Raw genomic sequence first — 21,660 nt, forward strand, 5'->3', positions numbered from 1 at the left:
TGATTTGAGAGGGGAAGGAGACACAAGGGATGACTGGGAAGTCTACCAGATTTGGAGTCACAAGGACAAGAGATCATCTGTTTACAGGCAGAAGGGATCTTACACGCCATCTTCTGGGTTCAAATCTCAACTTCGGCACATTGACCTTAGATCAGTCACCTAACTTTTCTAGTCCCCATTTTTCACATCTATAAAATGAGGGGTTGGATTAAATCATCTGAGATTCCATCCAGTAATAAATCTATGATCATATGAATATTCAGTGTAGCAAATCAAGCCATCAGGAAATAAGGAAGCTAGTAGGTCGTCAATATCAAAAACACAACTACCTCCCATATAAAAGGGAACTCTGTAACTTTCTTTAAATAAAAAGGTCACTTGTATTCAAATTGTCTAACAATGTGTCATATGTACAGACCTTGTTCTAGGAAAAAAGTTCAAGAAGAACAATGATGTTGGAAACACTTGCCCAACAAACTGTAAGGAGGTCTTCTGAGGCCCCAAGATGAGGAAGAGAGCAACAGGTTTCCAGGAGCAGATGGAAGAAAGGAGATAAAGAAGAAGTTGAAGTTGAGGTGGGAGGAAAAGGAAAAAGGAGATGAAAAGCTAAAACAAGTAAAAAGGTGGGATAAAAGACCTCTTGCTGAGCAAAAGGACTTTTTTCAAAATAGCTTTGTCTGGTCTCTAGAAGAGAAAAAGATGAGGAAGAGTCAGTAGATAAAATAATGGAAGGAGGAACTAGACCTAATGTGGATGGAATCCAAATTCTAAAAGTGAAATAAAGGAAGGGCAAAAGCAGTTTAGCTCTTGAAACAAGTTGGAAGAACCAAAGAGCCTTCAAAGAGGGAAGGACAGAATGGCATTGAGATGACTGGTAAAGAAGAAGAAATTACAGATGATGTTCTTTAAAGAACTGTTTTGGGAAGACAAAAGGAAAAGGAGTCGCAAGGACATGGCAAATGCTAACATAAAGATTAAAAGAGAAAACTGAAATATAAAATGCTAAGGATCAATGGATCTTTATTCATGTTACATTTTGTATGGAGGACAAACTACAAAGGTGTTGTTATAAATAAAAATTAATATGGAGGCTTATTACTAGATTGATAAACATTTATTTGTAAAAAGAGAGGGAAAATATATATAGAGAAAGATGGGTCTCAGCCTTTCTAACATTAGGGATAGATTGGATTCTCCATTTAGCTGGATTAAGCCCTGGCTTGCCAGAGATTTTCAGATAAGATAGGGAAAAGTTCAGAGAGAAATGCAAACCCAGAGATAGGTACAGGAGCAAAGAAGGCTCCGTCCTCAATTTTTCTTAAAAAAAAAAATTCTAAAATTTATTTATTTTTAAAATTTAATTTATTAAAAAAAAACAACTTACCTTCTGCCTTGGAGGCAGAAGATCATCAGTAATATCTGCCCTCAATTTTTAACCACTGTTGCTCCTTGTCCCTTTCCTTGGTCAATGACTTTCAAACATTATACCATCTCCCCTTCTTTGGTAACATTGAGCTGGCTCTGCCACACAGAGCCCCAGGCATCCAGTTGTCAGGCACACCACATGACCGTGACTTCTATGTCCCACCACTAGAGTTCCTGGGATCCAAGTCCCCTAAATAATTTATTTCCCATAGTGTTTAAATCACAAGGTTCTATTCCAATTGGGGTTTGACTGAAAGGATGTCATAATTATTACCACATACTATTTGAGGCTACCTCTCTGTCCAGGGACATTAATGCAATAGGAAATCTCAATAGGTAGTTTGCCTGGGTTGGTTTCCTTTCAGGTTTACATGGTGAGTTCTCAGTCAGTATAGACAACTTTAAAGATGAAAAGCATGATTCCATTGCCTTGATAACTGCTCCTTTGCTTCTAAAGCATTCTTGAACAAGAAATAGAATAGGATGTGAATTCTTCCCAAAGTAATTAGAGCAACAATTGTATAAATTAACACTATGTATATATATATATATATATATATATATATATATATATATATACATACACATATAAACATATATATATTTGTTGTTTTTGTTGTTGTTGTTCTGAATAAAGAAGTCTGCAAAACACAATGGGTGAGTGAGTTCCCAAATAGAGGGTATGCTTCCATGCATTTAATTCTCACTTTTGGAATGGAGACCAAAACATCCGTCTTCTTCATCAGAGCTTCCTAAGCTTTCCTGCCAACATCTCGTTAGAGGGAAGCAGGAAGAGGAATATATATTTTACATATAACTTCACTCTTTCTGTTGTACTTCACTCACTTTAGGCCTCTCTGTTCTTCCATACTTTGAACACATCAAAATAGAATTATTTAGAACCTTTCCTAGTAGGTTCGTTAAATTGGTCATGATCCCAAAGAACACTGTTTTGATTCCGAGCCTAATGTGTTCCAGCAGTGACCACATCAAAATCCCCATCAGAGGATATATCCAGTGCATTCAAAACACAGAGCCAATTTTGGCAAAGATGCACACAGCAGCAATTTGGCAGTTCCTATTGGGATATTGATCATACAATGACTTTTGATCATACAATGACTTCATCTCAATTGACATAAATGGCAACACTGTTGTGTGCTTGATGAGAAAATACAGAATATTTCCTTCTAGAGTTGCCTGCACTGGCTCAAGCATGGGTCCCCTTAAAATTCTGTGCTCACAAGGGAAACATTCTTTGCTCTTCCTAGATCCTATCCCTTCCTATTTCTACAGAAATCTTGCACTCCTACCCATCCTTCTGCAACATTTTTACATGTTTTCTGTCTCCTGGCTTCTATTCTGCATTCAAACCAAACCAAAACCCCTCATTTCTCTCCAACACTGGATTTAGTAGCACATACAGCCATACAAGAAGTGAAGTACATGTTCAGGCTGTTGAAAAAAGGGCTCTAGAGTCTGATGATCTCATGGCAAAAATTCTTAAGATGAATGATGATAAACTTTGGTGGAACAAAGGAAGGAGATGATGTAGCCAAGTACGAAGAATGTATCAATGATGGAATTTTGAAGGAAGAAAAGTGATTAGAAATTGAGAGTCACTGACATTACTCAACATTCTGAGTCTACAAGAGTTTTATAGGAATCTTTATTTTTTTAAAACATTAAACTGTGTTTTGGTTCCAAAGAAGGAGAGTGAGAAGAGCTGGGCAATGGGGTTTATTGACTTGTCCAGGATCACAAAGCTGGAAGTGTTTGAGATCAGATTTGAACCCAGAACCTCTGGTCTCTAAGATTGTTTCTTGGTCCATTGAACCACTTAGCTGCCTTCAAGAATTTTATAGGAATCGTGATGCAAACACATGTAAGCAGAAAGTATGCAAAAAAAAAAGTACAAATATGTCAGAAAAAGGCAAAAACAAAAATTTATTTTTCTTGAATTTAAAAGAAATCATAAAACATTAAAAGAAGTGGAAAGGATTTTAGTTATGCTTACAGAGAAAAATAGTTTTTATTGGATAAATTTGAATCTTCTCTTAAAGCCACCAAATAAAATTTGATGAAATATTTTGAGTGTTGTATCAATCTAATCAACATTCCAAGATTGTGCAGTAAAGAAATCAAAGTGACAAAAGCTGAAAGACAAAGATGTCCATATTGCCTTCCTTATGAGAAAATATGTATCAAGGGTACTTTATAGAACTATACAAAGTGATAAAATTCAATAGGCAGACAAAAGATCTGTAACCTCAAGGGAAATTACTTTTAAATTTATTTTTAGAAGTAGGAATGAAGAGGGAATAGTTTTTTCAGATCTTGAATTATATTTTAAATAATTAGTAAAGAAAAACTATATCAGTGAAACAGTTTAGGGAGAGGATGAGAAACAAATGAACTCAATAATCTGGTGGTCAACCAATTTGAGAACATAAATTACGTGGCAAAGTATTCCCTATTTGACAAGAACTGTTGGGAAAGCTGAAAAGCAGGTAAGCAGAAATTAAGTTTAGGCCAACTTTTAAAAAAATTTAAAACCATATTCTACAATAAGCTGTAATCTAGGAAAGGACATACCATTAAAATTAGTAAAGTAGACCAGGTATCTTTCACAGCTATGGCTAGAGGAAGAGTTCATAATGAAATAAGAGATAAAAATGGTTACAAAGATAAAATATAGTTTAGATTATATGAAGTTAAAAGTTCTTGCATGAGTAAAATTGAAGGAGGATAAGAAGGGAAGCTCTTGGTTGAGGAAAAGTCTCTATATAAAAAAGCTCTGATTAGAGACAGTCTCTAGACAGAGGTCACATAAAATAGAAAAAATTGTCAAATTTATGGGAATAAGAGCTATCCCCCAATTGATAAATGGGCAAAAGATATGAACAGGCTGTTTTCAGATGAAGAAATCAAAGTCACATATAGGTACATTCAAAACATGCTCTAAATCACTACTTATTAGGAAAATTCAAACCAAAACAATTCTGATGTATCATCTCATACCCATCTGACTGGTTAAAAGACAAAGGGGGTAAAATGACAAACTTTGGAGGGAATATGGAGAAATGGGGACACTAATACGTTGTTGGTAGAACTGTGAACTGATTCAACCATGTCTATAATGCTATAAAACTGTGTATATCTTTAGACCCAGTATCGCTGGGTCTTTCTCCCAAGAATATAATGGGAAAATGAAAAGAACCTCTATGTTCCAAAATATTTATAGTATCTCTTTTTGTAGTGGCAAAGAACTGGAAATTGAGGGGATGTCTATCAATCAGGGAATGACTGAACAAATTGTGGTATATTATTATGATGGAATACTACTGCAACATAACAAATGATGAGAAGATTAATGTTTTTAAAAACTTCGGAAGAACTACATGAGATAATGAAGAGTGAAATGAGTAGAACCAAGAAAACATTATATACAGTGCAAAAAGGAATTCTTTAATTTCTTTAATTTAATGGGGGACATGGAGGTCTTCTTACCATAGATATGTGTAGGGATTAACCAGCCTGATGTGACAGGAAGTAGGGCCTGGGGAACCCCCTGCTGAGCCAGCATCAGTTGCAGGCTGTCAGTTGCTGATAGTTAGGGCTGGCAGTTGCGGGGAAGTTGGCTGCTGGGCATGAGTTGGTCATGGGGTTGGTTGTTGGTAGTGTGGGTTGGTGTTTAGTTGCTGGAATATAAAGGCAGGCCTGAGCTTACTGAGAGGGATTTTAGCTTTAGCCTTTAAAGGGATTTTTGCCTCAAGGATCTCTAGAGAGCAAGAGGTCTGTCTCATAGGCAAAGATCTGCTGTCAGCTGGCTACTGACAGTTTGGGCTGCTATAGAAAACTGAATGAAGGAGTGAGTGAGTAGTGGCTATCCATTATTTTAGGGAGTTAGGTAGTTAGTGAATCATTTATTGATAGAGTAGATTAGATTAGGCCTGGGTTGTGCCAGGCAGAAGAAAGTGTCCTCAGAAGACAGTTAGAGGTAGTATTAGGAATTTTAGGTATATTTATAGGGTATAAGATATATTTCTATATTTCTCCCCCTTTCTATATTCATTTACTATATTCTTTTACTATATTTTAATTAAACTAAATTGTTAATTATTAAAAGCTGCTAGAAGTTTTCTTTTCTCTGGCTTAAAGGGATAATATTAATTCACAACTCTACTATATTCTCATTAAAACAGAAATTATTGAAAGCTGCTCTCTTATTTTGTCAAGACCCCTATTTTAACTGTTACAACAGACACAAAATTTGAAGAATAATTGTGAATGTTCACCTCCAGAAAAGGAACTGAGAAATGGAAATGTGAAAGTTATAATCTATATATTTCATGTGATGATGCCTTTTATGATGTGGGGAGGAAAGGGAGGGACTGAATAAAAAAATAAAATTTTAAAAATGTTCTAATCAGGGCAACTAGGTAGCACAATGGATAGAGAACTAGGTCTGGAGCTGGGAGGTCCTGGATTCAAATTTGAACTCAGACACTTCCTAACCAGCTGATCCTGGGCTTAACCATAACACTTCACCTTGATTGCCTAGCTCTTGCCACTCTTCTCTCTTTGACTTGATACTGAGATAGAAGGTAAGGATTTTTTTAAAGCTCTCATTATGCAAAGATATATTATAATATATATGGGGAGATTAATAGACATTGTAAGACCAATAGCCATTCCCCAATGGACAAACAATCAAAGGCTACAAATGAACAATTCTTAAAAGATTACTACAAATCAACAATAATAGAAATGCAAATGAAAATTAGCAAATTTATGAAAGAAGTTATTGCTCTATTACCCTTTGGTTTGTATTTCTGACATGATGGCCTTTCCTGGCTTGGCTCAATTGCACTCCTACCTAAGAACTTCTCTCAGGGTCTGGGTCTTTCTCTCCCTATAATGTTCCTCTGTTATGCTGGACACTCTTCTCTCATTAATGAGTTCCTTTTGTAGCCTCTGTTTTGGGAATAGGCCAAGGATGGCTAGGCCTCCTGACTTTGTTTCTGATTCTGAATTTTGCTTCCTTTTCCTTCCCCACTCCCACTGGCCTGGTGTCTTCCCTTATAAGAATGAAGCTCTATGAAGCCAAGGACTATCCTTTAAATTATATTTATATTCCCAGAGAGGCAGAGTCAAAATGGTGGCTTAGTAGCAACCAAAGCTGAAACCATTTGGACAATCCTTTCACACCAATCTTTAAAAAGTACCTCAAAATGACAGAAATAAAAAACCAACAGCAAGATGGAGTGACAGGGCTCTCCTGCTGAGAAGTAGGCAGAGAGAGTTGATATACATAGGATAAGGGGGAACTGGAAGCAAAACTACATACAAATTAGTACTGGCCAATCACCCCCTCCCAGCTATGCACCAGATTCCAAACATGGACATGGGAAACACTGTGATCCTGGGACCTGGGCTACACCAACAAAAGAGTACCTCAGACCCACCCCTTGAAGTCCCAGGCCCTGGCACCAGCCTGCAGTGAGGCCCAGAAGTCCATAGCACTGGGTTCTTTCAAGCCTACATTGCTACAGGGAAGACCAACTCCAGAGCAAAATAGTTCATAGTGTTGAGCCCTGTAAGTCAGCTGCAGAAGAGAAAGAATCATCAGCTTTCAGAATTCTCAGTCTACAGGAAACAAAAGGCTGGGAAAATGAGCACATAGCAAAAACAAACAAACAAAACCCCCAAAACTTGTAACTTTTGAAAATTTCTATGGCAACAAAGAGCAAAGCACAAAATCAATATGGAATAATGAGATGAACCTTCCATGTGCAAAACTTCAAAGAAAAATGGAAATTGGTTTCAAGCAATGGAAGAACTCAAAATGGAATAAAAAACCAAATAAGACAAATAATAAAAAATGGGAAGAAAAATGAGAAAAAGAAACTAAAATAGTGTAAAAAGAAAGTAACTGCTTAAAAAGAAAAATTGGTCAACTAGAAAAAGAGGCACAAAAACCAATGAAGAAAAAGCATTTTCTAAAGATAGAATTGCCTTAATGGAAAAAAGTGGCAATAAAAAAAATTCAATGAAGAAAGGAGTTTCATGAAAAGTAGAATGGACCAAATGTAAAAGGAAGATAAAAAGAGTATAGAAGAAATTCAGTCTTTAAAATTATAATTGGGCAAATAAAAGCTAATGACTTTACAAGATATTAAGAAACAATCAAACAAAATTTAAAAAATTAAAAAAATAGAAGAAAAGATGAAATATCTCATTTAAAAAATTGATCTGGAAAATAGATCTAGGAGAGACAATTTAATAATTATTGGACTACCTGAAAGTCATGACCAAAAAAACAAACAAACAAACAAAAAAAACCCAAATGAACCCTAGCCATCATATTATAAGAAATTATCCAAGAAAACTGCCCTGATATTTTTGAACAAGAGGGTGAAATAGAAACTGAAAGCATTCACAGATCACTTTCTGCAATAAATCCCAAAATGAGAACTCCTAGGAATGTTATAGTTAAGTTTGAGAGTTCCCAGGCTAAGGAGAAAATACTTCAAGTAGCCAGAAAGAAACAATTCAAATATCAAAGAACCCCAGTGAGGATTACATAGGATCTGGCAGCTTTCACATTGAAAGAGCACAAAGCTTCAAATATGATATTCTGGAAGGCAAAGGAATTGGGTTTACAACCAAGTATCACCTATCCATCAAAATTGACTACATTCTTTCTGGGGAAAGTATGGCCATTTAAGAAAATAGGAGATTTATAAGCATTCCTGAAGAAAAGACTAGACTTAAACAGAAAAATTGATATCCAACTATAACATTCAAGAGAAGAATACAAAATGTAAATAAGAGGGGGCAGCTGGGTAGCTCAGTGGATTGAGAACCAGGCCTAGAGATGGGAGATCCTAGGTTCAAATCTGGCCTCAGCCACTTCCTAGTTGTGTGACCCTGGGCAAGTCACTTGACCCCTATTGCCTAGCCCTTATCACTCTTCTGCCTTGGAACCAATACACAGTATTGACTCCAAGACGGAAGGTAAGGGTTTTTTTAAAAAAAAATGTAAATAAGAAAGAGAAAAACATTTAAGGGCTTCAATAGGTCAAATTCTTCATATTCCTGAGGTATGTGTGTGATTAAAAGTATGCATTTTAAAATGCATTGCCTGGTAGTCAATAAACATTTATTAAGCACTTACTGTGCCAGACACTGTGCTGCCCAACTGAGATTCAAAGAAAGGCAAAAGGTAACACTTTTCTCAGGGAGCTTACAGCCTGCCCCCAGATTGGCAAAGATGACAAAAGATAAAAATAGGCAATGCTAAGGACTATAGAAAGACAAGGAACCTACTATAGTGTTAGTGGAGTTGAAAATTTACCCAATCTTTATGGGAAAACAGTTTGTAGTTATACTAAAAAATGTGACTAAAGCATCTTTACCTTTTGACTTAGAAATCCAACTGCTGAGAATATATCATGGGAGGAAGCAAGAAGAGATAGAATTAAGGGTCCCTTCCCATGTAAACCAAAATATTTATTGTAGCACTTTAATACTTTTACTAATACTTTTTTGCACATATCAGCTTTATTTACAAATATATTTCTCCCCTCTCCCTAAGCAGAGAGCCACCTTTATCACAAGAGTTAAAAAAAAGATGGGGAGAGAAGCAATTCAATTAAACTAACCAGAATATTCAGGAATATTCTATAATATTTCATCCCTATAATCCTCCATCTCACAAAAAAAAAAGGAGACTACAACAGAATTTCTTTTGGGGTAGCAAAGAACTGGAGACAATGTAGATAGCCATTGATTGAGAAATGGTTAAATGAGTCTAATGAAATAATAAAGTAATACTATAAATATTGGTTTATAAGAAATGATAAACACAGAGAAGCATAAGAAGAGTCATATGTTCTGATTAGAATAAAGTAAGTAGAACCAGGAAAATAATATATACAATGACTATAAAATGTAAATGAAAAGAGCTACAATAAACAAACAACCCCCCACCCCCATTACTATGTAACTATAATGTGCAAGAAGCTTACCTCTGGAGAATAAATGAGAAAATATACTTCCCTCACTTTTTTGCAGAGTAGGATACTATCGAGGTGGGTGATATTGTGAGCAGTTTTTAAAGTGTTAGTTGGTTTTTGTTTACCTGCTTCTTTTTCTTTTCTTTCTCTCATATTTCTTTTATAAGGAATGACTTGTTAGACGAGGGGAGGTATATTCAAAAATTAGATTTATGTGAAGCAATAGATTTCAATAAAAATTGAATATTTAAAAATAGATGTCAAATTTTAATTTAGTATAATATAAAAGTGAAATGGGGAGAGTGGTATATGGATTGAACCCAGTTACAGCTTCTGCAAAATGATATAACACTGCCAATAACAGATATAAATAATGTATTTAAACCATTTTAATGGCACACTTTCTTTACAACGATCTTGTAAGGTAGGGAGGAGTGTGCCAGAGAAGCTAGAATAGAATTTAAAAAATAAACTGCAGACATAATAATGGTGTTGCAGTGGCCTTGGCTCCCTATATCAAGCCTTTCCTTACTCTAGAGCTAGCAAAGTGAACTTTTTCAAGTACAAATATGCACATGTATAACCTAGATCAAATTGCTTACCATCTCAGGAAAGGAGAGGAAAGGAGGGAAGCAGAGAATTGGGGTGTCAATATTTTGGAAAATGTATGTTTAAATTGTTATTACATGTAATTGGGGGGAAATTATGTTTTTAAAAGTACAGGTATGCAATCCACTGATCCAGGACAATTCTGAGAGACAAAGAATGTTCTCCACCTCCAGAGAAAGAACTGTTAGAGTCAGAATGCAGATAAAAACATGAGGTTTTTCAATTGTATATTTGGGTATATGCTGTGGAATTTTGGTTTTATAAAATATAAAGATGAACAATATGGAAATATATTTTGCATGATAATAACACAGATTGAATTGCTTGCCAGCCCTGGGACAGGGAGAGGGAAAGAGGGAAGGAGACAGTTTGGATCATATAACTTTAGAAAACTTATGTAGAAATTTGTTAATGCATATAATTGGTAAAAGAAATTTAAATTTAATTAAAAAAACCAAACCAACAAACAAAAAGTGCAGGTATGATCATGCTATTTCCCTATTCAATAAATTCCAATTAGACCCTAATGTCTCCAAGATCAAATATAAAATCCTATTTGGCTTTTAAAAACCTTTATAATATTCTGCATTTCTGCCTTTCCAGTCTTCTTACCCCTTTACCCCAATTCAGACCAATGACAGAAACCTCTTTGTTGTTTCTTGAACTGGCTACCCTCCAGTCCTGGGCCTCCCTCCTTCCTCATTGATGGCTTTTGATTTCTCTGGCTTCCTGCAAGTCTCAGCTAAAATCCCACCTTCTGCAAGAAGCTTCCCCAGTCCTCCTTAATCTTATTCCTTCCCCCTATAATTATTTTTCATTTACCTTGCATATATCTTTCTTTTAAGCCCTTACCTTCTATCTTAGAATCAATACCAAGTATCAGTTCCAAGGTAGAAGAGCAATAAAGGCTAGGCAATTGGGGTGAAGTTACTTGCCCAGGGTCACACAGCTAGGAAGTATCTGAGGCCACATTTGAACCCAGAACCTTCTGTTTAAAGGCTTGGATCTCTGTATGAGACACCTAGCTGCCTCTAACCTGTATATATCTTGCTAGTACAAAGTAGTTTATGCTTATTGCCTTTGATGATTTGGGGGTGGGTAGGGTTGCATTGGGGATGGAGAAGGGAAATAAATGATAGTCCTCTGACTGAAAATTTAGAATGGGCTAATGAGCACTTTCAGTGTCATTTTGGAAGAGACACTGCAAAATGAAATTGGGAAATGGAGTTGAAAATAATGAGGACAAATCAAATGAAAATACCAGTGGAAAAGCTAGACTAGTAAGCAATCATTGGTGCCAGTCTCCTTGGGCATTAGTCATGAATAGCTTCCACCCAGAGGATGTGTGGTCCCACTGAGAGGAGCTCAACAACAGGGAAAACTCATTCAGAAGATAGTTAATGCATTTGCCACTGGTGGAAGGAGGGCGAGTATGATCATTGGTGATCGAGTTTGCAGTTTAGTGCCTGTGTGTTATTACTGAGAAAGCAAAATTAGGAGGCAACTTTCAGATTTTGAAAAGATACAGTAAAAGACTAGGAGGAAGGAAGATTTTCTTTAAAAAAATGTTTGCAGAAAAGGATGACGGAGGAGTAGCGACTAAATGAAGACAATCTAAAGCAGTAAATCATACAAATTATATGCAAGGAAATATAATAAAAGGGTTTCATACATAACACAGAAATTGAAGGATTAGGAAATGAAGACATGAAAAAACTGTTTAAAAGGCTGGAGGAAGGAGAAAAATTAGGGGGGAGTAGAGACATGATATGGAATGTTTTCCATAACAGATGTTTGGCTTAATCCAATATAAAGCTCCAGAACAGAAGAGATAGCACCTGCCAGAGAGGAGGGGGTGAGGAGGAAGAGAAAGCAACACCTGGGCCCTAAATGTACCATGGCAAAATACTTTCAGAGCCAGTTGGCCAACATCTAAAGTGCAGGTCTGACCATGTCACCTAGAATTCTAGTCAATGAACTTGAGTGACTCCCTATCAATTCCAGGTTCAAGTATAAAATCCTTTTTGGCTTTTAAAGTCCTTCTTAACTTGGTCTATTTTCTTTCCTTTTTTTTTGTCTTACTCCATTTTCATCTGGTGACACTGACCTCTTTAACGTTCTTTGAATAAGATGTGGTAGGGAAAAGATTATAAAATTTATGGCTACAGAGAAAATGTATAGATTCTTTAAAAAACAAACTAACAAACCCTTACCTTCCATCTTAGAATCAATACTGCGTATTGGTTCCAAGGCAGAAGAGTATTAAGTGCTAGGCAATGGGAGTTAAGTGACTTGCCCAGGGTCACATAGCTAGGAAGTCTCTGAAGACAGATTTGAACCCAGGATCGCTCATCTCCAGGACTGGCTCCCAATCCACTGAGCCATGTAGCTACCTCCTGAGTTCTTATGAAAAGAAAAAGAAAAACAAAGAATAATGATCTTGATGATGATACTTTACATGTATATGTAAAAAGATGTATATGGTGCTTTATAGTCTTTTTTTCTTTCTATTTTCCATCCCAGTTGAACCTCTTAAAAAAAAAAACAAACTAGTGTGAGTTACAGAATGGGATCAGAAAGACTACATAAATCATCCTTATTCACAGGGCTAGAAAGCTACTGTGGCAGATCCAGAGCTCAGATCTTCGGCAGGTTGTTTTTCCATTAAACTACACTGACTCTTTTGGAATAGGAACCATGGTGAAGTTTATTTTCAAATGAGCAAGAGAATTAGGAAAAAAACTAGTGAGAGTAAGTCATGCTATGGAAAAAAGGAAAAAGAAACAGAAGACATGAACACAGATGAAAGTATAAGTATAGTATGTTTATAAGAAAGATATGTGGAGCCAAGAGGGTGGATTAGGGGCAGCCACCCAGCTGAAGTTTCCAAACATTCCCCTCTAAACAACTTTAAATTAATACCAATCAAATTTTGGAATGGCAGAGGCAACAAAATGTCTTGGGGAAGAGTGAGAGAGAGAGAAAGAGAGAGAGAGGGAGAGAGAGAGAGAGAGAGGAGGAGAAGGAAAAGAAGACGAAGATGAAGAAGAAGAAAATGTGATGAAAGGAAATACAAAAATGTTATTTACAAGAGACATATTTGAAATAGGCTTTTAAAATAAAGGGCAGGAGAAAAATCTATACTTCAACTGAAGTAAAGAGGAAAGGGTAACAATTATGATCCCAGACAAAGCAAAAGAGAGACCTAATTAAAAGAGATAATCAGGGGAAAATATATTATACTAAAATATACCATAGACAATGAAGTAATATCAACATTTTTTACAGCATGTTTTTCTGATCCAGTCTTCATTTTAAAAATATATATTGAGTATAAAACTGAAACAAATTTGAAAAAATTCAACCCATTCTTCAACTGATAAATGGTCAAAGGATATAAAGACATAGTTTTCAGAAGAAGAAATCAAAACTGTCTATAATCATGTGAAAAAAATGCTCTACATCACTACTGATTAGAGAAAGGCAAATTAAAACAACTCTGAGTTACCACTTCACAAATGCCTGAGGGGGATAAGGAAACAATAGGTATACATATGTACTGCTGTTCCAGTTGTGACTTGGTCTAACCATTCTGGAGAACAATTTGGAACTATGCAGAAAGGGATTTAAGATTGTACATACCCTTTGTCCCAGCAATACCACTACTAGGGCAGTATCCCAAAGAGATCAAAGGGGGAAAAAGGGCCCTACATATACAAAAATATTTATAGCAGCTCTTTTTGTGGTGGCAAAGAATTGGAAATTGAAGGGATGCTCATCAATTGGGAAATGGTTGAACAAGTTGTAGTATATGATCTACTATTGTATTTTCCAGAAAAACATGGCAGAATTATATAAATTGTTGCAGAGTGAAGTGAGAACTGAGAATCATTGTGTACAGTAACAGCAATGTAATGTGATGATCAATAGTGAAAGACTTGGCTGCTCTGATCAATATAATGATCTAAGGTAGTTTCAAAGGATACATGATGAAAAAATGCTCTCCATCTCCAGAAAGAGAACTGATGAACTCTGAGTGCAAATGGAAATATGATTTTCTCACTTTATTTTTCTTTCCTTTTTGATATGTGGCCAATATGGAAATGTTTTATATAATTTCACATATGTAATTGATATTATATTGCTTACCTTCTCAGTGAGTATGGAAGAGAAAGAAAGAAGGGAGAGAATTTGAAACTCAAAATTTAAAAATAAAACCATAAAAAATAAGGAAATATTTGAAATGTTAAAAAGAAAGATTCAAATCAATTAATAATAGTAATAATAACCACCATTTATATTTACCACTTGAAAGTTTACAATGAACTTCATGAGTGGTATCTTATCTTATCCTCACAACCATCTTGGAAGTTAAGTACTATTATTATTTCTGTTTTACAGATGTGGAAACAGGCAGATAGAGTTTAAGAGTCTTACCTAGAGTTATACAGCTAGTAAGATTCTGAGGCCAGATTTGAGCTCAGTCTTCTTGCCTCTTGTTCAGTGAATTAGTCCTATATTGTTGTATGGGTGATGGTTAAATAATTATATTTTTGTATATTTATGAGCAAAATGTGGATAAGGGTGGATTTGGACTTAGAAGACAAATTCAAATTCTACTTCATATACTCACTAACAGGCAAGCATAACTCTTAAAGCTTCTGTTTCCTCATCTATAAAATGGTTATAATAATACACTAGCCTACCTCATTATGTTATTGAAGGAAGGGGAATTAAAACATTACTTTAATATGAGAAGTTTTTATCTTTTGTATTCTGATGTGAATTTTTAAAAATTTGTTATCAAATGAGATAATAGATCTGAATATACTTTGAAAGAGACAAAGCAGTGTGTGCATGTGTGTTGTGTGTGAGTGTGTGTAAAGTAGTATCATTAACTCATTCTATGACAGAAAAGGAATTACTGCTTCTTACAAAAATGACCCAAGTTAAACTTGTTTAAAAAAGTAAAAATTACTCTTTTCATTGATTTTTCTTTAAATTCTTACCTTCCATCTTATGATCTGTGTATTAATTCGAAGTCAGAAGAGTGAGAAGGGTTAGGCAATGAGGGTTAAATGACTTGCCCAGGGTCACAGACCTAGGAAGTATGAATTTTAAAACTATTCCACCCTAATCAGACCATTCTTTAGAAGATCTGATTTAGCTATTTCCTGATCAATAACAATGGAGATACTTGGAATAACAGAATCAGGTCTTGGAAACTCTACATTCTCCACCCTACTCAGTTTAACAAGATTTTGAACGTCTGCATCAAACTCAAGATTTAATTATCTGAGGAGATGGCCTTCAACAAACATATGAAAAAAAAAGACAGACCTCTGGGCTGTCCTAAGTCAAGCTAAGTCCTCATTGGTACAGATGAGATGCAGAAAAGTAATGTAAAAATGTCCATATAAGGCCCGTCACTTCCTGCCTCTTTCTCTTTCCCTGGAGAGGCAACTCTGGCTGGCAGCATGCTAAGTGTTCTGACATCTTGGGAGTGGTGGCAGTTATTGTCTGGGTTTTGGCGGTGAGTTTTGTCTTATTCCTGATTCAGGTTCAGGCATCTCAGCTGAGCCCCTTTTGGAGTTCAGGTTGATTCCTTCCTCCTTCACACTCCAAACCCTTGCTTTCTAGATCTTCTAATCTTCCCACCTGGTACCAGCCAGGTGGGGGGAGGGAGAAACCCTTCTCCCTTTCCTTCTCCCTTCTTCTTAATTTTCTCTACTATATCTCACCATAAAATTTGGCAGCTGACTTGGGTATTTTGTTATTTGGGTTTTTCATTAGGATTTTATAAATAAAATTCTTAGTGACCCAAATTAATTATACATTCAGTCTCAGCCATAATTTCACCCTTTACAGAAGTGACTAATTTTTCTTAAGAATGGAATGGTAGATTATGAAAATCAGATTGACAGGTTTGAGATTAATCTATATCTACATATTTGCATATAAATTCATATAACAAAAGATGTGAGGTAAAACTGTAATCCCAACATGAGCTAAGTGTGTGGCATAGATGTTTTAAAAAACAAACAAAAAAAACTAATATTATTTTCAAGTTTAAAAGGCATGATTTCATAATGGTGGGTATTCCTTCTGCTGACAGAGATCACAACCTCTTCAAACTTTAATAAGTAAATAATCATGAGTAGTCATGACTAAATCCTTTGCCACTTTGTCATCTCCATGCTTGTCATTTAGTAGTCAACCTTTCATTTTATTGGATTAGTCTTTCCAAATATAAGTTGGTGTTGGAAGTCTATTAATTAGATAGACTCTAACATAAACCTAGAGGCCTGAGGGTCATCCCTATACCACAATAAGGAATGAAAGGAGGACTTTGGAGAAGGATTATTTGGATCAAGTGAGATAATGGGAGCATCTCACTTTGCAGTGGTCATATCCCAATTCATCCAGTGTGACATTTAGACAGGAACACTCAAAAATATGTACTAGACTTGTAGAAGAACAATCTTGATTCCAGTTCATCTTTCCCAATTTTATTTCACACAGTTCCTCCTTCTGCATCATGAACTGCCAAATACATTCATCTCTATGTCTTTGTTTAGATCTATTCATCCTCCAAATCCCACTTCCAATGTCATCTGTCCCAGTGCCTTTCTTGATCCCTACCCCATTCCAGCCAGAAATGATCTTTTCCACCTACTATATTTTATAGCAAAGTGTTCATACCTCTCCAGTGTGTAATTTCACATTCTACTTTGTATCATAGTTATTTCTCTCTACTCCTAGATTATAATTATATGGAGGGAAGAATCTATCTTCTCCTTGTGGCTTTCTCTTATACAAATAAACATTGAATTTTGTTGAATAAATTTGAGGATTGGTTGAAAGAATTGGGGTTATTTCACTTAAAGAATTAGAAGGAACATGACACATGCTTTCAAATATTTGAAAAGCTCTCATGTGATCCATGGAATAGTCTTTATTTGTGTGACCAAAAGGCAGAAAAAGGACCATTGAGAAGAAGGCATCTTTTGTTGACCCAGAAATACCATTATTGGGTCTATTTCCTAAAGTTATTAGAGGAAAAAGAAAAGAAGCTATGTGTTTTAAAATATTTATAGGAGCTCTTTATGGTGTCGAAAAACTGTAAATTGAAGGGATGCCCATCATTTAGGGGATGGTTGAACAAACTGTGGCATATGATTGTGATGGAATGCTACTGCTCCATATGAAATGATAAGGTTAGTTTTGGGAAAACCTGAAAAGACCTACATGAAATTACGAAGGCTGAAAAGAACAAAACCAAAAGAACATTATATAAAGCAATAGAAATATTGTTTGAAGAATGACTTGTGTATGTCCACCTCCAGAGAAAAATGTTATAAATATAAAAAGCAAGACATAATTTTATATATGCATATAACTTTTCATCAATGATGCCTTCTTTAATGAGAAGAGGGGAAGAAGGGAGGGAGGTAAGTGGTATTTCAATGTAACAAACAAATTAATTAATTCTTTGAAAAGAAGGCATATTTTGGCTGTATATATATAAAAGAACCTTCTAATAATTATAGATGTCCAGAAATGGAATGTGCTGTTTTCATTTTTGGATACCTCTAGTGAGCAATCTGAAATTGGAATTGTTCAAGTGGGGTTTCAGGGAACTCTGGGAATTCTTGTCATAGTCTCTTCTAATTTGTGAGTTCACCAAAAATTTGAAACATTGCCCAAACCAGTGTCTGCTTACAAATGTGCAAGTGCCATAAAATCAGTGAAAACTACTATCATAATGAGAACTGTGTGGTATATTTTAGCATATACCAGTGAATGTTTGAAAAGGCTATGTTGATTAATTATCCATTTAATTAACTTTTCCTGCAGGAGTTATATGGAAGAATTAAATGCACACAGAATTAAATACTGAGGAGGACAGATGCTCCTTGAAGTGAAATTAACATTTGCAGGTGTGAATATTATTACATGGGACGAAATAATTTTCCATTGGAATGTGTCTCTGAAATTATTATGCAAGTCAATCAGTATATATGATTCAATATAAAAACTTAATGTATAACTTTGCAAGACAATTCATTATAATAAGCATTTGTTAAGCACTTGTGCTTACATTAGGCAATGGAAGAGATATAAAGTTTATTGTTGTTGTTCAGTTGTTTCCATTGTGTTTGACTCTTTGTGATTCCATTTTGGGTTTTCTTGGCAAAGATTCTGGGGTGGTTTGCCATTTTCCTTTTCCAGCTCACTGTACAGATGAAGAAACTGAGGAAGAGTTAAATGACTTGCCCAGGGTCACACAGCTAGTAAGCATCTGAGGCCAGATGTGAATTTACGAAGATGAGTCTTCCTGACACCAGACCTACCCCACTTTATCTACTATGCCACTTAATTGCCTATATATACATAAAGTTTATATATTATCCCTGTCTTTAGGAAGTTTACATTTTAGTAAGGGGATACAAAGAGAAGAATTATAGAATTTTTTAAAAAAGAGACATAGAATTTACCTGCATTGGTTTGGTTTGATTTTACTTATAGAATGGCTTCTTAATAGACTTAGAATAGTTATATTTGTACTTTACTTATCTCAGAAATGGTTTATGTTGCATTTGATGTATGCCAAAATCTGTTCCAGCATTTGATATGAAATTCTGAGGATATTTGAGCACATTGGTGCTCTATTTGAGCATGGCAAGAATAAAATGAAAAATTGGATAAGGGAAGAGAAATAAAAGAAATGATGTAAGGTTTGGAGATACCTGTAAACTAGCTTTATAAGCCTTTCCTTGCCTATGTACAATTATAATGACACGGCAAGTAGTTATCTTAAAATGATATTTACTGTCAGTCAGTAAACATGTATTAAAAACTTTAAAAGGTGAAATAGTTATTTATGTAAACATGTAATGAGTTTATTATTATTTTAAATGAATTAAATATTTCTAAATTTGAAAAAATCACGGAATCTTAGAATTGGAAGGGATCATAGCAGACATATGTTCTATCATATCTGAGAGAAATCCCTATGGTAACACACTTGACAAGTGGGCATCAGGTTGTCTGTTCAAGGACCTCTAATAAACGGGAACCCATCACCTCCTGCCTGCTTGGAACATTTCTAATTGTGAAGATTTTCCTGACCTCAAGTCTAAATTTGCTGCTCTGTAACTTCCACGCACTGCCCTTGTTTCTGTCCTCTTTGGACAATAGAAAAAATGAAATGCCTCTTCCAAATGTCTGCCCTTGAAATACTTAAAGATAGCTACCATGGCCTTCCTGTCTTCTCTTCTCCAAGCTAAACATCCCTAGTCCTTCATTCAGTGCTCAGCTGTCATGGACTCAAGGTCCTTCACTATCCTGTTTACCCTGCATGCTATCAGTGTCCTACTTAAATGGTAGAGATGAAAACAGAACATACCATTCTGGTTGTTGTCTGACTTGGACAGAGTACACAGAACCCTAGTGTCATGGAAGCAAGAAACACGAGGTTGGACAGTTTATGAGAGAGTGGAGGATAGAAGGGCTTGTGTGTCCAATGGTCCATGAGGTCATGAAGAATTAGACGTGACTGAACAAATGGATAACAACAGAGAGACCAGCACCTCTTCATTTATGGAAGTCATGCCTTTGCCCCTCAAGATGACATTTTTCTTTTGTCTTTTTTGACTGACATATCATACTGTTCATTTGGATTGAACTTGCAATCTCTGTGCCTGCTTCAGAGAAAATGCTGTCAAACTTTGTCCCCCTACCCTAAGGTTGTGAACAATATTCATAATATTATTGAATAAGAAGGGTACTAGAGAATCGTAAAGTATTATGCAAGGTCTAGTGGGAAAGATGGTTTACCAAAGGGGAATTGGGAAGGTGACCTAGAGGAGACAGCATCTGAGTTGGACTTTGGAGGAAAATATCTAATACGAAAAGTAGATTTTAAGAAGTAGCTTTTTGTCCCACTTATAAAAAACTTAGACCATTCATGCAATGTTCCATTTGTTTAAATAATTCTTGGTTTTAGGATCCAAAGGAAAATAAAAATTAAAAGGCAAAGATACTTCCTTCCACAAGAAGGGTAACTTTCTACATTTTTAATAGTGTTCATGTGGAATAAAATAATTAAATTAAATTAAAATTAAATCAATTGAAAGTAAAGAATAATACTTACCTGGTAAGTATTTCTTTTCATAAGAAACTAAAAAAAAAGAGAGGATATTAGAATTTAAAAATTCATATGTTTTTTATCCTATTAACTTTAAATAATGAGTTTCAAAATAAAAAACTTCCTAGCTTATATGCATTTTATATATTGAATTAATGTTTTGTTTTATTGTAATTATGCCCTGAAATAGTGCATGTGAAGGGCACAATCTATGAAAACAGAAACAAAAACAACCCCAAACACATCTACTATAAAATTTCAAATGCTAATGTCCAGAAGTCAAATAATCTATTTTTCTTTTGGGAAATTACAGGAATTTAAGAATATGGATTTGAATGTTACTCTTGTAGACTGAAATGATAATTTAACCACAAAAATGTCATGGCAAAATAAATTTCATTTTACTTCATTCAAATTAAATATATGCCAATTATTCTTCCCTTCTGCTTTTTTCTTCCATTAAAAAAATAGGATATGTTTTGATATTTATACAATAATGCATCTATCACAAACACAACCACACACTGAGGATAGGAATATTGAGGTCCACTCCCCCATCTGTACACAACCACATACTGCTTAGAAGATCTCCACCCCCTTCACTTGCTCAAGTTATTTACAAAGCAATCAAGAAGACAATAAACAGCATTCTGATTATTTGTTGCTCCAGTGCACACTAACAGCATTCTCAGACTGGGATCTTCTTATACCAAATCAGCAAATGGAAAGGAGGAGGGCCTGACAAGTTTTTCTTTTGTTGTTGTTTTGTTTTGTCTGGCTAAGATGTCACTCAGCATAGGTGGTGACATAATAAGTAATTAAAATTTGGTTGGTTGGTGTGGTAGAGCTGAGATCAACAGTGAGACAAAGGGAGGGCATATTTCCTTATATTTAAATATGCCTTATAACTGTCTCTGGGGTCCCAGTGGTACAAAATATTTGCATATTACCCTGGTCACAATTCATAAAAGTTGGAAAAATAGAATCATCATTATGACTTTATTGCATTGCTCTACCTAGGGAGTTAGTGTGGGAGTTTTACGAGTACAGGCGGAAATAATCAACATTTTTTCTAGAGTTCAGGTCACAGAGCTGAACCAAAAAGTGTAAAGGAAAAAATGCCAGTTAAAATGAACAGATATTCTAAATATTTCAATTCAAAAAATGAAAGGGTTCAGAACTACTGTGAAAAAACTGTTAAGTTACAATAATTAGAACAATGTGAAGTGTTCACATTATGTTCAATGGCTTTTTCACAAAATATCATCATGGTCTAATACAATTTTGTTCACAAAATTAATTTTCTGCAAAACCACTGCTTTTGTAGAAATAAACATAGATGACTTTTAATCTTAAAAGGATTACAATGTTAATTTTTTTGCATGTTTAGATAAAAGAATTTGTTCTTTCATGGAAAATAATTTCTTTTTAAGTAATCTGGATTTATAGAATTTT

At 35.1% G+C, this 21,660-nt stretch overlaps 1 protein-coding gene across 1 annotated transcript in view; it reads right to left on the reverse strand.

Annotated features, from left to right (window-relative positions):
• Nucleotides 1-21,660, reverse strand: part of CD302 (CD302 molecule) — an 86,635-nt gene that overhangs the window by 5,896 nt on the left and 59,079 nt on the right. The window contains exon 5 of the mRNA XM_056793942.1: nucleotides 20,212-20,238. Coding sequence (XP_056649920.1) covers nucleotides 20,212-20,238 — 27 coding nt within the window. The remainder of the gene's footprint in view (nucleotides 1-20,211; nucleotides 20,239-21,660) is intronic.

Source organism: Monodelphis domestica, chromosome 4 (genome assembly GCF_027887165.1).
Source record: "Monodelphis domestica isolate mMonDom1 chromosome 4, mMonDom1.pri, whole genome shotgun sequence".
NCBI classification, from domain to species: Eukaryota; Metazoa; Chordata; class Mammalia; order Didelphimorphia; family Didelphidae; genus Monodelphis; species Monodelphis domestica.